Source organism: Punica granatum, chromosome 3, assembly GCF_007655135.1.
Source record: "Punica granatum isolate Tunisia-2019 chromosome 3, ASM765513v2, whole genome shotgun sequence".
In the NCBI taxonomy this organism is placed as follows: Eukaryota; Viridiplantae; Streptophyta; class Magnoliopsida; order Myrtales; family Lythraceae; genus Punica; species Punica granatum.
The window spans coordinates 33,442,096-33,466,677 of record NC_045129.1 but is presented as its reverse complement, the minus strand read 5'-3'; the positions used below and the strand labels follow the sequence as shown (position 1 = coordinate 33,466,677).

The following is a 24,582-nucleotide window of genomic DNA, read 5'->3' as shown; positions in this document are numbered from 1 at the left end:
ATGCTTATCTATATCAAACTAATTAACGTCTTTCTTTTCCGATGTCCATCGCCTTATATAAAAAATTTCAATAGATTCTCATTAAGATGTTGCATGAGCTTCATTGTTATAGGTTCAAATCCCTCTCCCTTTTTTTTCGATTACAAAGTATGTTCATGGGTCTAGTACATTAAAATAGAAATATTAAATATCTAATAAAAATATACAGATAGTTTCATTGGATATCAAATCTGAGACCTTTTGATAATTAAACGAGAGGTATATCACTGTGCTATTATCTATCTTGACAGGTTCAAATCCCTCTTTACACATGTATTTCTTAGTGAGGCCATATATGAAGAAAGAAATTATTTGTTCCCAAGTCAACTTCACCTAAAAAGGTGCAACGAGCACCCACTAGGAGTGGGGGCAAAATTGGAATTTTCCGTCATCAGCTCAACCCTCTAAAAGCGCCCCCCACATCTACATATAATAAGTCAATTTAATGATCTCTCCACCAATTTTGGAGAGACGATGACAAAATAGTTTTATTATTATAATTATTAAATGACTACGTGGACCACTCACTAATTTATCGCAAGTAATAATAATTATTAAGTGTTTCTCATGCTAGGAGTTGGTAATTAACCATAGTTAATTAATATTAAGGCATTTAATTAATCGCTTTGGAGTTTGGTACCATTATCTGCACGAGGAGCCACCATCTTCGCATAATCGGATATTTAAAATCAGCTAATTTTTTACTTTTAGCTTTCGTGTCCTTTTCGGCTGTAAGGACTATTCTGCCCCTGTTAGTAACAGGGATGGATCGGAAACTGATGGTGGAGTCGTCCTCCACATGATTATAATATCTTAATAATTATACATATTACACCTCAAAATTTGATGAGATTTTTTATATTTATCCTCTAATTTGAGAAAAATATCTTCTTATTTATCCCTTTAAGACCTTCGCCCTCCCTTAATTTGGATCCTGTGCTCAGTACCTTATGAATGGGGTCACGAGACGGGTAGTTTTGTCAATTTAGTAGGCCAATGACAATGATTGTTCATTTTTTGTAAATAATTGCAAATAATATAACATTAGTATACCATACAATATATATATATATATATACACACACACGTACGTATGTTTGCGCGTATCCTAGAAAAGATCTTTAGGGCTCTAGCTTTTGTCTTGCTATATAAACTTTTCATTCGGTTCGTTCATTTCTTTAGTATAATAAATAAATAAATAAATAAATAAATAAATCAGAAAGGGACGTAACATAATAATGCACATTCTCGATCGATAACGAAAATGTTATAGGTTAATTTTCATTATGAAATTATCCATGTCTCACTGTTTTTTAGTAATTATTAAGATTTTAATTTTATTATACTATATTGGTGGATCTCTTATAATCATAAAAAAATTAGCAAATACTAAATTATAATTAAATAGATTGATTGCAAGTACAAGTTTTTATAATAAAAAAAACTATTATTAGCTGGATCGGATTTAAGTATGGGGCTTTGTTCGATAAACAAGCAATGTCGCTATTGTTCGACGGCCTAACTCACCCGGTAAATACAAATAACCCATCATTCAATTCTAATGTAGAGTCATAAATCGTGATTTTTTTTTAGTCGTCGCAACGTGCCCTTTTTTTAAATTGACAGTTGCCTAGTTCACAATCGTGACTTACCGCGTACGTTTTTTTTCCCCACTTTTTTTGGCTGGGAGATATATCGTTAGCCTAGGACGCAAATAAAAGGATCACAATCTCATCGTCATCAATTGTGGGGTCACGTTGAATAGATCTCTGGGCCTATGTGCTCTGGGGATACTACGATTTTTCGCTCTCCTCGGCCCCTCCGATTTTCCAATGATGACGAGACCTATCGCGCAGCTCGAAATTCCAGGATGGACCCGAGCTAATAATCTATCCCGTGCCTACTACATTTATATCGGACGATCTTCATATCCTGAATCCGATGTAAAAACAATTCTAGACTGAACAGATGTAAACACATTTCATCTTCGAGTTTCAGTGAAGTTAACTCGGGCACTTGTCCTAATAATGCGCTAATATGTCAATCTGTTCAATTAATTAATCAACTCCGTATACTAATCCGTGCTTTAAGGTTGTTGGGCACGTGCATCCTCCTCAAATTTAACACCTCGTCGAAGCACGAGAAAGATAATGACAGCCCATTGCCTGAAGTTTAAAGTTCAGCTTGTGATCAATTATTGTCATCTTAATCAATCTGATTAGCTCAGACCTTGATCTGAGATAATACCGAATCCGGAATAGACAAGTGGCGTTAATTAGTGGTGATAAGCACTTGTGTTCGCCCATTCTTGTCCTCGACGACCTTAGTTTGTTTCTTTAAAAGGGATTATAAGTTAACAATTTGATGTTGTGGTTGTGGAGGTTTTCAATTACCTTAATCAAATCGATACTAAATTATTTGTTCTCTCTTTGATATGTGGTGATGATAAATCCAAAATGAGACACTCGCCCTCTGCAACCACTCCAGATCCTGTTCGATATGCTCATATATTATGCTTTTAAACTAACACCGAACGACAATAGACATGTGAGATTCTATATCGCATCGGAAGGGGCGCACACGCCGTCCTCCCCGAGCACCGTTAGATCGGCGGGAACACTCCCTTTTTGGTGAATTCCAAAGGAATATATACCAACCATCATAATACAGGGTTGCAAAAAGTATGGGAATCGATTTGAAATCTCGGATAAAAGTAGAAAGGTTCGATGATCTTACCTACCAAAACCGTATATATCTCGTCTACTACCTAAACATGAGCATGTTTCCCACAATTTTTAAAAATAAAACAGATGCATGTAGATCTTTTTTTTTTTTTTTTGGGTAGTGCGTGTAGACACATATCCCATGTATTTGGGTAATAATTATTGGAGAATTCATTTATACTATGTGCACTAATCTCTACACCTACTTCATTAATTGCAAGTTAAATTAGATTTAATCAAGCTGACTTCCCAGTTCCTACCATAAAATTTTCCGACTGCAGAGTCTTCGCATGCCAAGGGTGATTCTAATTACAAAACGAGATACCTTTGGTCTTCACGTTTGGTAGAATGTTTAATTTTATCTTCTTCTTTTTTTGTAATTTTTATTTTTTTTATTCAATTTCATTCTTTTCGTTAGAATAAGTATGTTATTTGGTCATTTCATTAATTAAACTATTAGATGACGCCCTTCTGGCAGCTACTATGGTGTCTCACAAATATTTTTGCTTCGTGACAATTCTAAATTTGCTTCTTTTTTTTCTAATAAATAAACATTCTAAAATTCCTAAAAAAATAAAAGCCAAAACCATAAAGCACGGAAGTGGGTCCACGCTAGTGCGAGATTGTTGGTAGCCTCCGACGATCTCACTAGCAATTGTGGTGGCCCAAGGGCGAGCCACCACCAACTCTTTCCTATATATACAATTAAAAGGGGAACAATAGATTTGGCGGTGGGGGATCACCTCCAAGCCAGCGCCAGTCCTGACAAGGTCGCAAAGGCCTCAGAGGTTGCTAACAACCTCGAATTAGCCGGCAGTGGCCTAGGGCGAGCCACCACTGCCTCCCCTGGCCTCTTAATCTCTCTTTCTCCAAAGAGAGAGAAGGATGATAACTGGGTGTTGGTGGCTCGGCAGCGAGCCATCCCCATCCCATTCAACATTGTGGGGGCTTTTGGGGCCTCTAACCACCACGCCCATGAACCATTTCCTCTCTTGGTACTTTTGGCTATTTTTACTATTTGTTTCAGATCTAATTTATTGAAATTTAAAATAAAAAACTTTAAAATTGTTACGTAAGAAAAATATATATTTGTGGTACCGAATTAATTGTCACATTTGCATTGCTCCACAGTTTAATTGATGAAATTGCCAATCAAAATATTTATCATAATGTAAAATATGAATTTTTTCAAAATTACTCTTCTTGAGAAAGAAAGTCTCCCTTGTTTGAAATTAAGGTTTGTGTTTATTTCCCACAGGGACGGAGCCACGTTCATCTCCGGAGGGGCACTTGGCCCCCCTGAATTTAATTTAGGCTTCTTTGAAAATTTGGTCCAAAAGATATGACTTTTAAGATTTTGCCCTCATCTAATATTATTTTGCCACTCCTTAAAGAAATACTTATGAATTATATATAACTAAGTCGTTATTTTTGCTCCTGCTGAAAAATAAAATCCTGGCTTTGTCCCTGATTTCCCATAATGGAATAGGGAATAGAGGGGTAGGGAGAATGAGATGCCAACTAGTGAATATTGAACCGAGACTTCTTATCCATCCTTACTTTTTTTTGGTTATGTTATTTAATCTTATTGATCCTTTTTTTTTTCTAGTTATGTGATTTAATTGCATGAGTAACGTGTCGAAATAGATCATACTAATTTAAGGAAAATCCTTATTAATTCTTTCCAATATGTGCGTAATTATTTAAGAGTTTTTCTCGTCAAATCCACTGTATATTGCTTTTCCTACCGGTACCGTGATAGCCTAAGCTGGATTGAATTTATTATTTTTTGGGTAAATAACACCATATAGCACATTATTTGAGCAATATGTCAAACTTGGCACATGCTTTAAAAATTGCATGAATGAATCTATCATATCAATTTTGTGTCAATCTAGCTTTGCGTCAAAATTTCATACAGATTTGACGAAATGTTGATGCGGCATATATATTCATCTTTTGAAAAATTAAAAATTGGCCCTGAAATCTTTTATGGAAGTTGGCAGTGATTTGTCCAGGAACTGCGGAGAGGAAAGGGAGGGAGTGGGGCAAATTTGTGAAAGAACAAAAGCTAGGGCTAGATTTTTAATGTTTAAAAGATGATATACATGACGAGTTAATTCCGTCAAATTTGCACGAAATTTTCATAGCGTCCCAGATTTGAGATAAAATGGAAATGGTAGGCACCTTTTAGACATTTTTAAAAGTAAGGGCCAAATTTAACATGTTACCCAAACCATATGCTACATGGTGATATTTGTACGTTTTCTTTTTTAGTTGTTGTTGGGGGAGTCTAATTTTTTGGCAAAAAAAGATTTATTAAATAATATCTATCAACTTTGAAAAATAATTTGTATATTGAAATCACGGACTGGAGATAACCTGAACAATTCAAATACGGTTGGACTTCCCATCCAGGTGGAAGAGTTGAGGCCTTTAATTCGACTTTATATAATTGAAATCCAGCCTTCTACGTAACATTTAATGCAAAAAATTGACAACCATGTCAACCTTTTCTGGGATTTTCCTTGGAGGAGGCTACACTTGCTTAATTAGGCCACCTACTACCGTCCCGTGCCTCGTTCCGATTTTTCCAGTTTTTGCGTTTCCCATATCCGTGTGCGTTGCACGGGTCTCGGCTTGGCTTGCTTTCGTTATTTTATTTATTTATTTTTATGGAGTAATAAATCTTCAGTATATTCGAAAACATTCATACCTCGTGTGATTAATATTAAATTTACCGCGATTAAGATAACCATATGTGTGATGCCATATTAAGACATAGTCAAAATGCATTCTTTCTCTTGATGAGAAAAATGGGAACCACGGGAGAATGGTAATCACATATATCTTGACCACTCAACGGGCGATCGGGCAATTATTTTTGTTGGTGGCAATCAGGAGTAAATGATCGTCCCATCGATCAATATATATCAGTGAGTCCTACAGCAATTAGTACTGAAAGACCTAGGATTCCGGGCATAATTAGAAATGATGTGGATCGCTGAATAAAGTCGCATAATAATTTTCATTTTTGTAATAATTGGTCCACTTGAATATATATTTGATGGAGAGAGGTAAGACATATACAATTGAGTGCAAGATTCTCATGCCCAAAAATGGGCAAACCAACAATCTCAAGAATAACTTCTGGTTTTGGTATGGATTTTGAGGCTGTGCTCTCATCATCTCATTGCCTTCAATTTTTCACAGACAAAAGGTGGCTTTTTGGCCATTTCATTGGACTTCTTTTTGCCTTTCTAACGTTTTGAGATTTTTCGGTCAAAGTCGCTGAGGCTCCGTTTGGTTTCCTAATATTATTTTAGAATCACAATTCTAACTTAACTCTATTCACTATAAAATAAAATATCTCATACAAAATTTAAAAGTGGGTCCCATTTATATCACTTTTTTCCACAACAAAACAAAATAATTCATACAAAGTCAAAGGGTGGGCCCCATTTATACCACTATTTTTCAAAATCAAAATCTGATTTTAAAATCATACTATGAAACTAAACGCAGCATAAACCTCCAGTTCTGAACATGTGGTACTCGTGTCGTGTTTCAGTTCATTTGTGTCGTATTCTGAAAAATAAACTCTTCAAACAGTCGATTGCATCTACGTACTGTCGGTTGCATCATATGCCATTTTTTGGAACCAACAGTACGGATATCCATTCGACTATCTGAAGAGTTTATAAATCAGAATGCGACATAAATGAACTGAAATATGACACAAAGTACGATATGTTTAGGAAAAAAAAAGAAGTACTGGAGCTCTAGTGGTTTGACTGAAAAATTTCCCTCTCTCTCGCCCCTATATAGTATGGATCGAAGTCTTTGTAGTAGTATTCTACTCCCCATCCTCACAACTTGATGTACAACATGCATCAACATATCATGAGAAAATAGTGACGAGTCTCATAAATTTATATATCTATTTATATTTTTAAAAAAAATTAAAAAGTTGCTTGTTCAAAAAAAGTTAAAAAATTTGAGAAAATTCCATTTAGTCATCCAGGTATTTTGAGGCCCCTTGAACTAGTCCACCATAACTCTGCTTTATCATATACTAATCGTAGAGTCCGTGCGTTACACAGAAAATGATGTAATTTTTTCTGCTAATTTTATTGTATAAAAAATTTAAAAATTATTTTTCAAAAGAAAATCTTAAAAAACTGAAAAAATTCCATTCAACAATCGAGCATTCTGAGATCATCTAGTCAGGCCAACTGTGTTCTTGCTTTCATATGTATAGACACCAACACGAGATGTATACATGCACTACGTGCAAAATTATTTAATAAATAAAATACTATTAATACATTGAATATTCATTGATTCATTTTACAAATCCTATAAAATTTAGTCGTATCTGATCTATTTTATTCCCCAATTAAACTGCCATCAATATAAAAAAATAAATATGTATAATACATCTAATAAGTGAATCTTATATCAGAAAATAATCAGAATAAAGGAATGATAAAAAAAATTAATATAACTAGTTGGATAGAAAAGGTTTAAAAACAATGCAAGCTCTTTTTTTTGGGAGCGAAAGGGACGTTGAAGAAAAGATAGAGAGATGAGATGTGAAAGAGGAGAGGGAAAAAAAAAAAGGAATTATGAGATGCCGAAAATGGGATGTCAATAGGTTTCCTTTTTTTTTTTAAAAAAAAAACTATTGTTTTCTTGATCTGATGGTTGTCATAAATCTAACTATGTGCAGTAAAGATAATATTGAAAAATTAGACAAACTAACTTCCTTCTTACATAAAACAAGATGAAAGGTCCGTTTAGATGTGACTAAAATTTATTAAATTGGTAATAAGTTAGAAAAAATAATATATGAAATATGGATTTACATATCGAATATATGTTTGTCCCAATTTTTATATTATCATTGTGCATAAGTGATGTTTTTCCAAAACAATTGAAATTTTTCTATTTTATATATTATAATATGTCAAGATGTTAAAAAAGAATCTAACTTAAATTTATGCATCCGGTAGGATGTTAGATTAAATGAAAGCGGTGGAAATGACTTGATTATTACATATTGAGAAGACTGATTTGAAATCGTTATGTATTCTCAGTGGCTGATATTATGAGTATCGTGTATACCCATATATTATCGTAGATATAAGATACAGGTCATGCTCCTTTATGAATAGGACTAAAAGTCCTCGTGAAATCTTAGGTTAGATTTGACCTAACCCCAGATTATAGATTTCTTATCCCTCCAAAAAGTATTGTCATTCAATAAAGATAGAAGAAAAACTGTCTTCTTGGAGCGGCCTTTCGAACTTTCCTATGCTTACAAAAGCGGGTTCCATGTTAACCCAATGATCACCGGCGGTGTCCGACGGGCATCGAGTGATAAATTACATGGACAGTAAGTAGAATTTTCCTTTAGAATTTCCCAAGATCCTGTTCTTGGAGAGCAGAACTCCCTGACAATAGATAAAGTCACCAGACAAAAGGACGAAGAAAAAGGGAATTTGGGTTGAGGCCCAATGGGCCTAATTTCAAACAAAAGCAGCCCAAATATTGTTGGCCTGGTTGTGGCCCAATGGCTAGGATTACTCCCATTCCGGCCCATCGGATTCGGGTGGTCGTGGTCGAGTTGGTGATCCTTCCGGGTCGGGTCAACCCACAGTTTCCGGTCAGCGACCGTGACCGGCGAGCGATGCACGCTTCTCCCCGCAACGCAAGAAAAACCAGAAACTGTCTTCCCCGACCGCTCTCTCTCTCTCTCTCTCTCTCTCTCTCTCTGCTCTCTCTCTCTAACTGGGCGTACCTGAAGATTGGTCGATTCTGGAGTTGCAGCATTAGCTGGTGAGTTGCGGTTTCCTCTAAAAGCTCGCTTCTTTTGCTTTGTTCCGCCCTGTCTTTTTCAGATAAAGATTTCCCCTTTTCTGTTTTCTGTCTGATGGGTGTAGTGTTTGCAGTTAGACTGCAGCACCTTAGTCATGATGGGAAATTCAGAGTCTTTGTGATGATTGAAGCTTTAGATGTGGTATAGCCGACAGGTTACCGGTGATTTTTAGTGACTTTTGAGCTTATAGGAGTGATCTTGGCTGGTTAATAGCTGAACCAGCTGGCAGAGATGAGCCATTTCTTCTCAAGTTCATCTTTTGTTTGGCATTTGTTGGTGTTGGGGTCCTCAATTGGGCCCTCTTAGTTTCAGTTTTGATTAGCTCGAGTTCGACCTTCTCCTATGCGTTCTGTTATTCAGGTGAAGATTTAAATGTCAAGCTCTTCGTCACCTGTTCTGGATTTATCAATTTTCTTGTATAGGTTTTGTGTATTTAATTCTTTTGTGCGTAGCGGGACATGAAGCAGAATATATCTACTTCTATGCGGCCCTTAAGCAAATGGGAAAGTCTAAGTTTGCTCTTTGTTTTTAGTGAAATGTATTTGCTTGATTTAGTTTTGGTTAAAGTTGGTTAGGAACTCGAATGTATTGTTAGTCCATGTGAGTTGTTAATGGTGTAAAAATGAGTGTGATATGTGTGTCTCTGCAGTCTGAATTTTCTTTTGCCTGCTAGATACTGGTGAGGACTAACTAAGCTTAAAGCCACACGGTGAATATGACATCTGTTTGATTACTAAATTTTAGTTCTTGTTTACTGGAATTTTCATTGAATGACTGTTTCATTCTGTTATTGTAGGCACCATACCGGCCAAGTCATTGAGGTATTCAGAGGCTTACATGGGACAAACTTACAGGAGGCCGTGTTGGGAAATCACATGAGAAATTTGGAACCGAGTTTTAAGCATTGAGACACCAGTATGGACTTGTATTTGTGCACTGGATCTAAAATATTCGAATCAAGATGACTGATTCTGGAGATGCCATGGCCCACTCAATCATGGAACCTCGTGATGACATGGAATTTGAATCGCATGAAGCTGCATACTCTTTTTACAAAGAATATGCTAGGTGTATGGGATTCGGCACTGCCAAATTGAGCAGCCGTAGGTCTAGGGCATCCAAAGAATTCATCGATGCTAAATTTTCTTGCATAAGATATGGAAATAAGCAGCAGTCTGATGATGCCATTAACCCGAGACCTTCTCCGAAGATAGGTTGTAAAGCAAGCATGCATGTGAAGAGAGGGAAGAATGGGAAATGGTTTGTTTATAGCTTTGTGAAGGAGCATAATCATGAGCTTTTGCCCGCGCAAGTCCATTTTTTTCGGAGTCACAGGGACGCTGATCCAGTCAAAAGTGATCGGTTGAGGAAGAGGAAGAACTTAGCTTTAGTTTCCAAGTTATGTAATGCGTACCAGAGTTTTGATTCCTTGGAGAACTATATGAGAAACCCACATGATAAGGGACGGAGATTGGTTCTAGAAACGGGTGATGCTCAAATGTTGCTTGAGCATCTTATGCAGATGCAAGAAGAGAATCCACAGTTCTTTTATGCGGTCGATTTGAATGAGGAGCATAGGTTGAGAAATGTGTTCTGGGTTGATGCGAAAGGAATGGAGGATTACGCCAAGTTTGGGGATGTTGTTTGCATTGATACTACTTGTTATGCAAATAAGTATAAGATACCATTGGTTCTTTTTGTCGGAGTAAACCGCCATGTTCAGCCAACGTTGTTTGGTTGTGCCTTAATTGCAGATGATACGGTATTTACTTTTGTTTGGTTGATCCAGACATGGTTTGTAGCAATGGGAGAACGAGCTCCTCAAGTGATTCTCAGTGACCAAAACAATGCCTTGAAAGCAGCTGTTGCAGAAATCTCTCCGGGAACAAGACACTGTTTCTGTTTGTGGCATATATTGGATAAGATCCCACGACAGCTTGAGTATCTGAGTCTTTGGCATGATGCTTTTATGGTGAAATTCAACAAGTGTATTTTTAGGTCATGGACAGAGGCTGAATTTGAGAAGAGATGGCGGAAGCTTCTTGACAGATTTAACCTTCGAGAGGTTGAGTGGGTCCAACTTTTATACCACAATCGCATGCATTGGGTTCCTACGTTCATAAGAGATATATCTTTTGTTGGTTTGTCTACCACATCACGTGCTGAAAGTGTCAACTCGTGGTTCGACAAGTATGTTCATGAGGAGACTTCACTTCGGGAATTCATAGAGAAGTATAAAGTGATTCTTGAGGACAGGTATGAAGAAGAAGCTAAAGCAGATTTTGACGCATGGCATGAAACACCCGAGTTGAAATCTCCGTCTCCGTTTGAGAAGCAGATGTCCTTAGTCTACACACATGAAATTTTCAAGAAGTTTCAGGTTGAGGTGTTAGGAGCAGCAGCATGTCATCTCAAGAAAGAAAATGAAGATGAGAGAGCTGCAACATATGTGGTTAAAGATTTTGAGGAAAATCAAAATTATCTGGTCGAGTGGAGCGAATCAAAATCGAGTATATATTGCTCGTGCCGCTCATTTGAATACAAAGGTTACCTTTGCAGGCACGCTATTGTTGTTCTTCAAATGTCAGGATGTTTCAGCATCCCATCGAGATATATATTGCAGCGATGGACTAATGCTGCCCTGAGCAGGCATGCAATTGGTGAAAAATTGGAGGAGGTTCCATCTAAAGTTCGTCGTTATAATGATTTATGTCGAAGGGCTATAATTTTGGGGCAAGAAGGATCCATATCTCAAGAGAGTTATAATATTGCTTTGCATGCAATAAAAGAAGCCATGAAGCAGTGTGCAAATGTGAATAACTTGGTGGAGAGCGAAACACAGCCCATCGGCTTATCTGTTGTCACAGTTTCTGAACCTGATGAAGTGAACCAATCTCAAGAGCAATCCAAAAATCAGGCCGCTGATTCTAGAGCCAGCACTAGAAGTAAGGCTCCCAGGAAGTCCGATCTTGGAAAGGAGAAAGCTGCCAGTGAAAATCATAGCGGGAAAAATGGAAAGGTCAGTGAACTTGCCTTTGTTTATGTCTGGATTTTGTGCTAATTTATTCCCTGTTCTATTTGTTTATTGTGAATAAATGAATCGGGAAAGTACTAAAAGAACAAAAATTTGGCATGATATAGGTGCCTCAGCAAGATCCTCGGATAGCTGCAATGCTAGACGGCCTTCATTCAACGGTATGATTCACTCTGGCTCTAGTCTCAATACTGGTTCATTTAGCCTAGTTTTGAATATTCTCGGACAGCAACTAAAGCGACAGGCACTACTTAATGTCTGTATTAGCAAATTACGACTGCGTTATTCAAGCCATTGGGCGTGCACAACATCCGATTGTGCAGGAAGTTCACACAGGCTATACAAGAAAATCTGAATAAAAGTCTTAACCGGTTACCATTTTAAGGAACATATTAATTCCACAAAAAGAACATAGAAAGACTGTTGAGCGGAGGTAGAAGCCTCTGAAAGATACTTTTAATCCTTATGCTTATTTCTGGCTTGCGGTCCCTGTACATACTCAGTGATAACATATCAAACAGAAGAAAAGCTTGGTTCGAACTGACAAGTTAAGTTAGATTATAAAGACAGCATTTTATGCAATTTGCAGAGGCTTAGTTGTAACTTTTATGTTCTGTGTTCTCTATGATGCAGGGACTATCTGAGGGGAGATCAGAGAACACGCATAACATGGTTCCGACTATATTCCACAATTTAGCACCAGCACAGTTTCATGGTGTAGCTTCGATGCATCTGCACGAGAACCAATTGCCCCAGTAGCTTTGACATCGATACTTTCTGTAAATTAACATTTGCGCTAAGATTGCCCTCTTACTGAGGTACATCAGGAGAAAGGTACGAGTTGTATTTATTTGCTTGAATCCGATCCAGAATCAGAGTGGAACGTGTATACCTTCAGAATGAAAGTTATGCATTCCTGAATCCATTTCGAATTCTCTGTTGATCTCGAATCTTGTAATAATACGAGTTTACAAAAGCTCGCTTTTAGTAATTGGAACGTGATTAACTGTCTATGATTTCCTCAAAGATGTGGTGGGGGTTTTATTTTCTTGGGACTTCAGCGATCCTGCGTCGTGTAGATCTCTGGCAGGTGTCACCCGGAGGACGGGAACTTTCTCATTTCATTCGTCCAACCAAACCTCACCTTAGCCCGCCCAGGATAAGCTTCGAGGCAGAAACATGCGGGGTGGGCCTGTAGAGTCTCCGTTTACTGCCATGTTTCGTGCACATTACCAGCACATGGATTGCTTTCTCAGGTACCTTTGCTTAAACTGTGATCGTTTATATTGTATTTCCAGGACTGCCACTAGGATTTATGTCATATACTGTCCCCACCAGATATCACCTCTAAGGATTTGGATGAACCATAGTTATATATTTAATTAATGTAAATCCATAAATTAATCAAATAATATATTCATCTGCTTACCTGTTGGGATGAGGATATGATATGATTATGGCTTCAGGTTTAACCTTCCTAGACAATACATTGATTTGTTTTTCAGTATTGGGCAGAACCAAATCTAATCAAGGCTTGGATTTTGACTATGCTGATTCCTAAATTGAGGAGACATTGCATGTTAGGCTTTTTAAATTCATTGCACACAACTGTCCTGATTCTGAAAATAAAGGAGAAAAAGAAAGTACCGTTCGCTATCCATGCAGGATTAACCTTCGGGGTCATCGCCTCCATACCGTTCCTTCACAGCGACCACCTTCGGTACTCATTCCTTCATACCAAACTGGTGCCTGCAAGATTGCATTGACCTTCGCATGTCCATCATCTTGTTTGGCAGTAACCTAAGACCATAGGCGGGGGCGGACTGGTCTTGGAACATGTCTCACATGCCCCATATCAATCACAAATTATGCAAAATCTTTCCTGTCCAATTATAACCTTAAAATAATCAGCTGTTGCCGCACATTTGTATGCCAGCTAGCTGTCAGATGTTAGGCAAAGCATATATTTAAAATTGACATTTTAGCTTAGTTTACTGTATTATGATTTGGTGTTCCCAATGGCAATGTTCCTGAAATTTTTGCCATTTCAGCGGTCCATTATCTGATTTCTCAACAGCTCCATCAGTGAGACGTCAGACTCAGACAGCCATTATTTTATGGCTTGGTGTTCATGTCCTCCTCTATATACAATGCAGAATCTCAGGTATTGGGAAGCAGACCTTTGAAATTTTCAAATCACTTCCTGTTCAGCTACTCTTTAATCATCTTCCTCTGCCCCTAAACTTTATAAAAATAAGAACCTTGCAGGATGCTTCCTGATCCTAATTGGTTCGGCCCTCGCGGTCGCTTCGTTTGAGGTGATTATACGGCGGGTAAACTTCGACCCGGTGTTGCATCATTTCTCTGGACCAAACTTGGCCACATGATACATGGGTCCTGGTATCCATTTAATGCCCTCGTGTCGTCACACACGATGGGTTATTTCTCTTGTTTTGAAAGTCTTAACTCTCTTAACTCAGTATCAATCAGGACGGATACAGTAGTTTGAATAGATGGGTGGTTACCATCGCTAGGATAGAGCGATTACGGCGAGATCGATTGTTCCTATCCGAACATGTTCCATATCCTCACAGCACGCATCGGTGAAAGGGTCGTCGTTTCTTCAAGAGCAGCCATAGAATCCATGGCCTACAGACATATCAATCTATCCTTCCGACTCTTTGCAATTCAAAATGATGAATTTTCGTTCCTGTTCAGTTAACTACCAAGGACCTGATTTCTAAAGAACCAGTCGCTGTCAAGTACCCAGGTGGGGCCAGCCACCCGATGCGGATGAAATTTGATGGGACCCATTGCTCCATAAACGTACCATTGGTCATTACAGCTAAAGCCAGTATGGCCATCTCCAATATTTCATCTCTTTGATTAGACTATGGTTTTAGGTTGAAGGTGTCAATAGGCTCGGACCTTTATCGAGTTCTAAATTTGCTCGGACACCGTAACCTCACCCGCCGTGACCTGACATTATGTTCGACCGTTTCTTCATTAGAACCTGACGCGATAGAACGGGAGGAGGAAGGTGCAATTACTGCCTGAGGGGGCTACAATAATGTCTAGGGCTTATGCTTATCCCTTCCTTTCTGCTCATGAGCTGTCCTATACATGTGTGCATGTATAGGTGCATGCATGTATATGTCTTCTCAATTATTAAGCCCCCATTTTCCTCCGTGGGAGCATCCTCACGGTCCTCTGCTTTATCTTCACCTCTCATATTTAGCAAGATTTCAGACCTAGGCCATGGGGCAGTTCTACTATAAATCTGGTTTGATTGAGACTCCTGGTACCCCAAACGTGAAATCTTCTAGGTAGATGTGTAACTTCCCGACAAAAACCTCAACATCGAACTTCTCTGAGAACTCGATCGATTTCCCGGACTTGTAAAGATTGATCCATTGATCTTTTGGCTTGGTAACTATCCGGTTATAACTAAGAAAGTATCAGCATAAACTCATAGATCTTGACCCTGAATCCGTTCGGCTTGCAGCCTCGGTAAGCCGGATCATACCTCATTTAAAATCCGAGAGATCTTACAGCGTAATATAATACTAAGCGAGCCGAACTGTAAGACACCAGTGACGACTGATGAAGCCGGTAACTGATCCCGGGTAAAAGAGAAATAACGTAACATTACAATCGAATTTGCGGTATGCCGATAATGTTGTGTATATATATATATATATATATGGTGTCGAGTCAGGTGTAGAGTCGCCGCAAAAGGGCTCTTACCAAAGCTTCTTTTCCATTATAAAGAAGCTCATCGTCAGCAATTCTCCATTCCTCTCAAGCTCACTGCTAGCTGCTCCTGCAGAAACCCGAAAAATCTCACTGAAATCCACAGTGCCTCCATTGATATATATATATATATATATATTGTACAGTGACAAAGTTTTGAGAAAGAGATATTGACAATGGGATGCCGTTGGCTTCTTTCCGTCACGGCGCTGCTCCTTGCCGCTGCCTTGGCTGTGAATGGCTGCCCGCCGTCGGACCGGGCGGCGCTTCTTGCCTTCAAGTCCGCCCTCCACGACCCTTACCTGGGCATCTTCAATACCTGGAGGGGCACTGACTGCTGCCATAACTGGTACGGTGTCAGCTGCGACCAGGAGAGCCGCCGGGTAGCCGACATCAACCTCCGGGGCGAGTCCGAGGACCCGATCTTCCAGCGTGCCAAGCGGACTGGTTACATGACAGGGACCATTTCCTCCGCCATTTGCCGCCTTGGCCGCCTCTCCAGCCTTACTATTGCTGACTGGAAGGGGATAACCGGAGAGATACCGAGCTGCATCGTCCACCTTCCCTTCCTTCGGATCATCGACCTCATTGGGAACCGCCTATCCGGTGAGATCCCTGCAGAAATAGGGAAGCTCCACCGCCTCACCGTCCTCAATATTGCTGACAATCTGATAACCGGTGAGCTCCCTCGGTCCCTCACGAACCTCTCGAGCCTCATGCACCTCGACTTGAGGAACAACCGGATCTCTGGGCCACTCCCCCGGGACTTCGGCAAGCTGCGGATGCTGAGCCGGGCCCTTCTCAGCGGAAACCGGCTCACTGGTTTGATCCCCAGCTCAGTAGCAGATATCTACCGCCTAGCGGATCTGGACCTCTCATTGAACCAACTTTCGGGTCCCATCCCCGCTTCGCTCGGGAAGATGGCGGTCCTCTCGACGTTGAATCTCGACTGTAACCGAATCTCCGGCTGGATCCCGGTGACCCTGATGAACTCCGCGGTGGCTAATCTTAACCTGAGCCGCAACTTTATCCAGGGATACATACCGGACGCGTTTGGACCCCGATCCTACTTCACCGTTCTCGACTTATCGCACAACAATCTGAGGGGCCCAATCCCAAAGACCATAGCATCAGCTTCCTTCATCGGGCACTTGGATTTGAGCCACAACCACCTCTGCGGTCGGATCCCTCTCGGGTCGCCCTTCGACCACCTCGAAGCCTCCTCATTCATGTACAACGACTGCCTCTGCGGGAAGCCGCTGAAAGCTTGTTAGAGATCGGATTTCTAGCCGGGAAACCGCCGAGCAGAATTTTCAGTCATCGCATCACGAACGATGGCCGGAATATCGGGAACATATATATATGTCTCTCTGTAATTTGTAAGATCAAAACCTGTTACATATCTGTTCAATTAGAGGTGATTATTAATTATGTTTGTGTTGATATAAGGGATTAATGTTGTTATTAGGCTTGAGAAGATTTTTCATGCACTACGTAATGGGATTTTGCATGAAAAATATTGCTATTATCATCATTATTATTGGCATAGAGATAGAACAATAGCGACATATATACAATAAGTGGGAAGTGACAACTCATGATTTTGTCACTTTTGACATCGAGAAACCCTCTTCCATGGATTTGTGATGTGACCAAGAAAAATTAGTTTGCTCAGCTCTAAAGAATAAAATCGATTTCCCTTTCCGGTTGTACGATAAAATAATGTACGTCCCTGGCCTACTGGACGATGCCTAAGCACGTAAATTTAATTCGCCGTTTGGGTGCACCAGTAGTAATGAATTAATCAGATGAGTTCGTATAAGATACTACGTCCCTCGTATGCCGGACGATAAGAACTCGAATATCGGATGATTTCGACCAATAATTATTTCCTTACAAAGACGCACATGCAATAATTTGCAGCCCGACAAGATGAGAGGTGAAAAAATTTTCCGGGGGGGGGGGGGGGGGCCCAACCAAAATTGGTTTTTTTTTTTTCATTTTAGCGGTGACAGCACACGTGATTCAATTAATTATTATGATGAAGGCCCCCCCTCGTGGATTAATTTCTGGTGCTCATCGGGCTTCTGTTCTGGACGCGTACATCGTGTAAAGAGCATTTTCAACAATAAGTGTTATGATAATGGCTCGTGTAGGCTGTACATGTTTTACGTACCAGGTAGTCCAAGTAGGCAATAGAAATTTGAGGGGCTGATTTGCGATTCTGAAATTTGAGGTATCAAGACGACTTTTGGTAACGATAAAGATGCAAGAGGATGTAAGAAAAAAAATATAGTGTAATGACGCACACTTTTACCTAAAAATCAATAGAATATTTTATTTTAATTATTACTGTGGGACTACATGTGCTCGATTATTAGATATTAGAATTTTTATATTTTAGAAGTCGGCAACAATGAGCCCAATAATGCCTCCCGGCCCAATCTCAGCCCAGTCGTAATGGGCCTACTTGGGCCAGTAAGCTTGCAATGGGCCACAAATGGTCAAGATTGCAGTTTTTAAAGCCCACTCTTCCACGACGACGAGCGGAGCCAATGACCGTGAAGGATTTAGACAGGACCCTGTTTTCCGATACGGTATCCAATATTAATCGGTCACATTGTGCAATGATATCGTGCTAATCCATCGGGTTGCCCCACAAGTATCCAGGACCTTGTTTTCCGATAAGGTAACCATATTAATCGGTCATGTTGTGCAATATTATTGTGCTAATCCATCGGGGTTGGCCCAGAAGTAAGTATCGACCCCATCGGTTCATTTATAAAGTTAACATCTTCCATGTTGGATCGAGATCCTCAGCTTTTGTTGCCAAACAGCTGATTATTGTTGCTAAAGTGTTGTCAATAACACTTATCCTCGAATAACAATTTATAATCTGACCATTAACTGTGCAGAACTGCATCGAACGAACAGCGTTCTTGCAGTTACATTCTCCTCAACATATATATGGCTCTGGCTCTGATAAGTCTGAACTGAAGATTACAATGAAACTGCAACAGGAATAGACTCGAGATGTTCATCTCGTAAAATCCGCGATCTGATGAACACGACATAGGCAACTCGTACAATCAAATTTGAAAAATGAAGAAACCTAAATGAGAAAGTTGTTTGCAATTCATGTACTTATTTCTGTGTGATTTGTGCTCTCAAGCTCGAAAGTTGAAGTAAACTGTGTAGGACTCATCTCTCAAGCTATTCAATGGTGCCAAGAGAAAGTCCCGATACAACCCCTTCGCCACAAAGCTTATGGGATGATACCTGGCGATCCCATCCCTCAGCACAAAGCTGGCACCACGATTGAATTCCGAGCCCGAGGAACCAGAAATGCAACTGAGCTTCAGCTTATCACCAGGACTATACTTTGCACCAGTATAAATGTAGCAGCCCTTTTGGTTTACCGACTCCAGCGATACTGTAGCAGAGTTCCCATCCAGGCCTGATACCAACCGGAAGATTGAGTCCTCGCTCTTAGACCGTTCGACAGCAATGTTTTTGTTTTCCCCCTTCTGCACAATAAATGATCCCGGCAGAGCGAATGGTTCTAATGCGATGGGCTTGCCAATAGCATCTTTTGGTGATGAAAATTTGAAGGGAGTCTGAGTCTGGTCCTTCAGTATGAGCCTGAAGGTAGAGTGCACAGACAGATTTGTCCCCGGCTCGGGAAGTTTCACCATTGTGATCGACTGGTTAGAGTTGGATAACACGAAAGTTGAATCTCCTATATCTTGTGAAAGAGACAGTAACTGCGAGTTATAGGCCTCAGGGACTACAGAGATCCAGTCGGAGAGGGAGGCAGTTGAGTCGGACTTTACGTCCCAATCTCCATCAGTTAAGCCGGCAAGAAGATGAGGTCCGTAGAGTATTGCATGAAGGGAATCATATTCGGATCGATCATCTGCAAGATTCTCCAGGGGGAAAAGGATGACCACCTACACAACTATGAGAATGTACTCTCTGGAAATTATTTAGCAAGCTGCGAGTTTACCTTGAATGACCTCTGTCCTAAGAGAAATGGGTAGCTGAAGGGTAAGTTTGTCGTCCGAGCTCCATTCCCTATTAACAGACAAGAAACTTCCTGCACCACAAGTAATATTAAATGACCATCGGGGATCAATTCTCAATTGGTTATAACTCAGAAAAAGGTTGATGAGGAAGAGGAAACACGTAAGGAGATCCAACCAGGAGCTGGTAGAGTCAAACTTTGGCCATTGAGTTCTGCCTTGGCATCACCGGGATTAGACCATGAGGGAACTCGGAAATTCAGAGTCGGTGACCGCCCTTCTCCCTGAATTGTTAAAATATCTCATTATAGTATTTAAAGAAACAAAAGCTAACCAAATACTGCAGGAGGAGAGGAGACTTGAGCAATGCAAGAGGAAACAAATTGAAGAGGAAAAACCAAGTTCTTTGCACTTCACCTGCTTCGGTGAGAATGTGAACTTCACTCGGAGATAAGGAATCCAAGATGCAACAGGATCCACATTCTGGCTAACTACAACCTGCCCTGACTTCCAATCCAATGAGCTTGATACATACTGTATGATGTAAAGACCTGGAGCTTGCCCTTGCTCTTCAAAGTAGATGGAATCTCCCAACTTCGAGAATGATTCAATCCCTATGATGTAAGCAAACATTAAGTCGATATCGGGAATAGGAGGCACTGAAGCAGGAGGAAACTGAGACAGTAAAGAGAATTTCCTGGACCTGTTCCATAACAGCACCAGAAGGAATCAAATTTACTCCCCCACCCATGGTAGCTTACGGCCTTCGAAACTCCCCGGCCCAATGGAAGCATATAGATCATTACACCAGGTTCTGTTCCTCTTTGTATACTGAGGACGCCATTTGTTAGGGCACGCTCGTAATAATCTGCATATGCAACTTCTTTTGTCCATCTGAACAGGTGGCGTGAAACCTACAAATAGACAAAGCTCTAAAGATATTAACCCCTACAAAGAGAAGTACTCAACAATAACAGACACTGAAGGATCACATGTATTCTGGAAAAGTGGATGTTGTGGATTTATGCCTTTAACATGTTGTACGTCGTGCAAGATTCTTCATTCTCTGTCTGCAGGGTTGTTGCCAAGCGCTTTGGTTCGGACCTATTTTGCGAGATAGAAGGCAGGGGACAAGAATGCAAGGAGGAAATGAGCATAAAAATTCAATACCTAATATTGACCAATTTGTTTTCACAGGGAACTGATTCTCAGAAAGCTTGCGATTGATACCAGAACTCGCCCACGGAAGTGCCCCCTGTTGCATAGCTGTGGGAGGAATTGACGATGTCCATAAAGAATGTTCCTATGGTCTGGTTTAGAGGGCAAAAGAAAATAAAAATCATTGAAATTCATAAGTTGGAGGAATCTTGATGGAGAGTTTAGTTAATGTGTGCTGTCTGGTTCCCTCTAAAATGAGAGTATTTAAGATATTACCAAACATTGTGCAGGAATATTCTATGTTTGGCATATTAACAAAATAATCAACCCAAGGGATTTGGCCTAGTGGTTAATGAGCACCCAAGTTTGCTCCGAGACCCGGGTTCGAATCCCCTTGGGGCCACCGGAGCGTCTTTGGCGTGATTACCCGCTCCGTGCGTCGCCGGGGGTTCACGGAGCCCCGGGGATTAGTCGGGCGAAGCCCGGACACCCCGGGTTAGCAAAAAAAAAAAAAAAAAAAACAAAAAATAATCACCTTATAAATTGGGTCACCAGTGACTTCATACCGCATCTGAGCTCCAATGACGATTGGAATATGTGTGTTAGCATGATAACCTGATATGTCATCTGCCTGCAATTAAAGAGCATCCTTAATCACACTATACTTTTGGAGAAGATACATGCTGTTAATGTCAGTTTAAGACTTGATAGAAACTCTATGATCTGCAGCAAACAAGTGAAAGGATGTGATGAGGAGAAGAGCACTCGTAAGACTGAAAACCAAGCGTAGAGATGATTACCTGAACAGCAAGCAATCCCAGAAAGCACGGCTTGTCAAAAAGATGAGCCAACAGCAGATGCTTGGGATCATTCTGAAGGGTGGTAAAGACAATTAAGATGCAACAGTTATGGCTTAATTAATTGGTAAAAGTGAATTTACCTGTTTTATCAATTGAGAGGATAAACCTTACATACCGTTACGACGTACAATTTGTATAGAATATCGTTCATCCCGCCTGTTTCCTCGTTGAGGGACAGCCAGTGCCTTTCTATACTATATTTCGATATTACGTTCTGCACGCGTTTATAGAAATAGTCGACCATCCACGTCGTCATCTTAAGAGCTTGGTCGTTACCTGCTAATAAGTACTGATCCAACAGGCCTGCCAGGATCTGCCATGAAAAGATAAACTTAAAGAGAGGGGACCAAAAAAAAGTAAAAGAAAAAAGAAGATGCCTTTTTGGGATTGTGAAGGATTAATATTTAGTAGATCAGAATAGAATTTGGGCAGGACACTATTTGATTCTACCTTGTGAATAGTGTAATACGGAGCCCAGACAGGTTTAACAGCTTCAAAGCGGTCGAACTGCTCAGACGGGAAAGCAGAGAGATAGCCTGAACCGAGTTTCTCCTGACAGGCGGATAAAGCTCTCAACACGGCGTTCATTTTCTCCTTAAGGGTGTTATTGTGAGTGCTCGCCCACATGTGCGCAGTTGCACTCAGATAATGCCCTTCAATATACCAAAACTAGGTAAGAATATTAGGGTCCATAACCGGTAACTATCCAAGTTTATATCTATCTGTAAACTGCTTCATTTTGGAATATTCAAACAGCATCCGAGATATTGCCATACTGGTCCAAAGATCTGGGTATCTCATAAAGATTTCTCTGTGAATATGCTTAAAAAAAATGCTAATCATGCCTCACAAAAACATGTTAAAATCTGGGGAATATGAAATCTTCTTATACCTGCAGGCATGGCAGAAGTATAAAAGACAATGAGAAATCGACTTGTCGACTAAAACAGTAAAAGTAACTACAAAAAAGGAGGAGGAGTTCCTGTGCCATATGATTATCAAATCACAAAAATAGCATAATGAATGAACCGCTTTGCAGGGATCATCAATATATCAGCATTACCAACAGTAGAATAAGAAGCAACTGAGAGAGAGACTGACCGACAAAATGCCCCCGAAGCTCGACAGTCTGTTCCTCCCAACCTCCATAAGGCTTTCCCGGAGTGGCCAAACCGGCCGTCTTCCTGAAGCTCCAGACTAGCCTGTCCACGTCCAAGAGCAACAGATACTCCAAATTGGTCTGCTGTGCCCTCCAGTGGACCGAGCTCGGGTCCAACCTTACATCGTGCAACGAGACTTCCTTGAGGAAGTTCCCGTCCTTATCTCCGCCCGAGTTCTTCATCTTCCGGTACATGATCGTCCACTCGAGCTCGTCCTGCTCCGTAAGAATCTTCCTGGGGAGCAAGTTGAGCCAGGCTTCTTCATCCGTGGGTATCAAATGGTAGAGTGAGAACATCTCCTTCCTCCACGACTCGTTCCGCGAGGACAGGAGCTCGAACCGGAGAGTGTGGGAGGAGAGCTGCGTGGGGATATTGGTGCACTCCTTGGACAGGGCATTGGCGCATAGCAGGAGGACAGTCAACAACTCGAGCAGCCAGACGACAGCCTCCATTTTTTTAGGAGAAACCCAGGAGAGGACGCACGCACCGGGGTGAACTGATCAAACACCCAAGACTGGATGTCAAATCAAATCTCAACACGAATTTCAGCCGACACCCACAACAGAAACAACTGCCAGGAGCTGAATTGAGCAACAAAAGGGGGATTTTTATGTGAAATTCTCCCCCCAAAAAAAATCTGAACTTGATGAGGGGAGAGAACAAGGATTGCCCTGTCCTGTAAATTTAGCCGGGGGAGAAATTGGGGAATGACACTGGGATTAGCTGGCAGAACAGGACAAAAGTAGTGTTCACAGGATCAACTTGGTACTGTGGGAATCTGTGAAGATACAGAGAGAACAGACACTGTCTTCAGTCAAAGAAAACCAAGAGAAAAAAAGGAGAAGAAATTCACTGTCTTTTGTCGAGTGAACAAACAAGACTGATTGATCCCAGAAGAATTCGAGACAAGGGGAAGACAGAAGTAAGAATCATTCATATCATCCCGTGATGGATTTGGTAAAACATGAAAGGGGAAACCAGGAGTTGGTGACAACTCATTCGACCAATCATTCCCCGTAGACAAAACAGAGAAGGGTCTGCGAGGTTATTATCGTTTTTACAGAAATGTAGGTGCACATAGCAGAGATTGTGAGGGACAGATGGAGACACAGGACAATCACGGGGGCGATGTCGTTTTCTCGGGGACTAGGGGGGGCGCCACATTGACCTGACCTGACCCCAATGAGCTCAGTGATCGAATTTCTGGGGATAAGCCGAGGCTCTGATCTCTCTCTCTCTCTCTCTCTCTCTCTCTCTCTGCTTTGCAATGAGAGGATTTGTCGGAGAGAGAAAACTGAACGGGCGGTGATGGAGGCGGGAAATCTGACAAGAAAATCAGTCTTCTTCCCTGGCCCCGGCTCCGGTTCATATATGGTAGTATTCGTTTTCCTTTTTTGGATTTTATGATATTGTGTGTATTCTTTTTTATATTGGTAATATATATATATATATATATATAAGGAAATTACAATCATATTCTTTATTTCTCTAGATTTTTCATGGTTTTGGTTGATTCAAGCTGTACTAGCTATATGCGCCAAACGAGTCTTCTTAGTCCGTGTTGAAGCCAAGACACGAGCAATTATTTCGTGACCTTATCGGAATTTTAAGGGCATGTATTCCTCTCAAATTCAACCAAGTATGATATTTTTTCTACTTAAAAGACAGTTTCGTTATATTAAGAAAATTCGGTTCACCTCCCTTTCTTTTAGAAGAAAAAAATCTTATCCCTTTTACGGATTTACAATTTTACACCAGCTATTGCAATTTTGAGTGTTAGTTTTTCAGGATTATTTCGGGGAAAAAAATGTGATTCCCATATCTCTGTCTCCAAGCTTATCGTATATACAATGGGTAGTATTAATTTGGAGGATTGAATGCATTCTATTGTTACAGCTCAGTCGTAGGCTCAAATGCAGTTAATTAGATCTCATGCTCGTGTTTTGCATAGG

General features: G+C 40.4%; 3 protein-coding genes across 3 annotated transcripts; 2 read left to right on the top strand and 1 right to left on the bottom strand.

The window, feature by feature from the left end:
• Nucleotides 1-8,454: 8,454 nt before the first annotated feature.
• On the top strand, nucleotides 8,455-12,688 carry LOC116199392 (protein FAR1-RELATED SEQUENCE 4). The gene is made up of 4 exons (XM_031529728.1): nucleotides 8,455-8,603; nucleotides 9,440-11,662; nucleotides 11,785-11,838; nucleotides 12,311-12,688. The coding sequence occupies exons 2-4, from the start codon at nucleotides 9,605-9,607 to the stop codon at nucleotides 12,434-12,436; spliced, it is 2,238 nt and encodes a 745-aa protein (XP_031385588.1). The 5' UTR covers nucleotides 8,455-8,603; nucleotides 9,440-9,604; the 3' UTR covers nucleotides 12,437-12,688.
• A 2,632-nt stretch (nucleotides 12,689-15,320) lies between these two features.
• LOC116199393 (DNA damage-repair/toleration protein DRT100) lies at nucleotides 15,321-17,056 on the top strand. The gene has a single exon (XM_031529729.1). The coding sequence runs from the start codon at nucleotides 15,607-15,609 to the stop codon at nucleotides 16,702-16,704; it is 1,098 nt and encodes a 365-aa protein (XP_031385589.1). The 5' UTR covers nucleotides 15,321-15,606; the 3' UTR covers nucleotides 16,705-17,056.
• A 1,235-nt stretch (nucleotides 17,057-18,291) lies between these two features.
• Nucleotides 18,292-23,943, bottom strand: LOC116200240. The gene is made up of 12 exons (XM_031531050.1): nucleotides 22,572-23,943; nucleotides 21,921-22,123; nucleotides 21,586-21,783; nucleotides 21,411-21,482; nucleotides 21,146-21,241; nucleotides 20,683-20,762; nucleotides 20,481-20,556; nucleotides 20,156-20,366; nucleotides 19,870-20,066; nucleotides 19,631-19,736; nucleotides 19,437-19,526; nucleotides 18,292-19,346 (listed from the first exon to the last, which is right to left on the bottom strand). The coding sequence occupies exons 1-12, from the start codon at nucleotides 23,080-23,082 to the stop codon at nucleotides 18,598-18,600; spliced, it is 2,589 nt and encodes an 862-aa protein (XP_031386910.1). The 5' UTR covers nucleotides 23,083-23,943; the 3' UTR covers nucleotides 18,292-18,597.
• Nucleotides 23,944-24,582: the final 639 nt, after the last annotated feature.

What these genes read in the sequence shown, in the direction of transcription:
- LOC116199393 (XM_031529729.1), top strand. Translation starts at nt 15,607, where the DNA reads ATGGGATGCCGTTGGCTTCTTTCCGTCACGGCGCTGCTCCTTGCCGCT.
- LOC116199392 (XM_031529728.1), top strand. Translation starts at nt 9,605, where the DNA reads ATGACTGATTCTGGAGATGCCATGGCCCACTCAATCATGGAACCTCGT. An exon ending in ATAGCGGGAAAAATGGAAAG is followed by an intron (nt 11,663 to 11,784) that starts GTCAGTGAACTT and finishes GGCATGATATAG; the next exon opens with GTGCCTCAGCAAGATCCTCG. An exon ending in TAGACGGCCTTCATTCAACG is followed by an intron (nt 11,839 to 12,310) that starts GTATGATTCACT and finishes TCTATGATGCAG; the next exon opens with GGACTATCTGAGGGGAGATC.
- LOC116200240 (XM_031531050.1), bottom strand. Translation starts at nt 23,082, where the DNA reads ATGGAGGCTGTCGTCTGGCTGCTCGAGTTGTTGACTGTCCTCCTGCTA. An exon ending in GCTTCGGGGGCATTTTGTCG is followed by an intron (nt 22,124 to 22,571) that starts GTCAGTCTCTCT and finishes GGTATATTGAAG; the next exon opens with GGCATTATCTGAGTGCAACT. An exon ending in TAGGACAGAGGTCATTCAAG is followed by an intron (nt 19,347 to 19,436) that starts GTAAACTCGCAG and finishes AGAATCTTGCAG; the next exon opens with ATGATCGATCCGAATATGAT.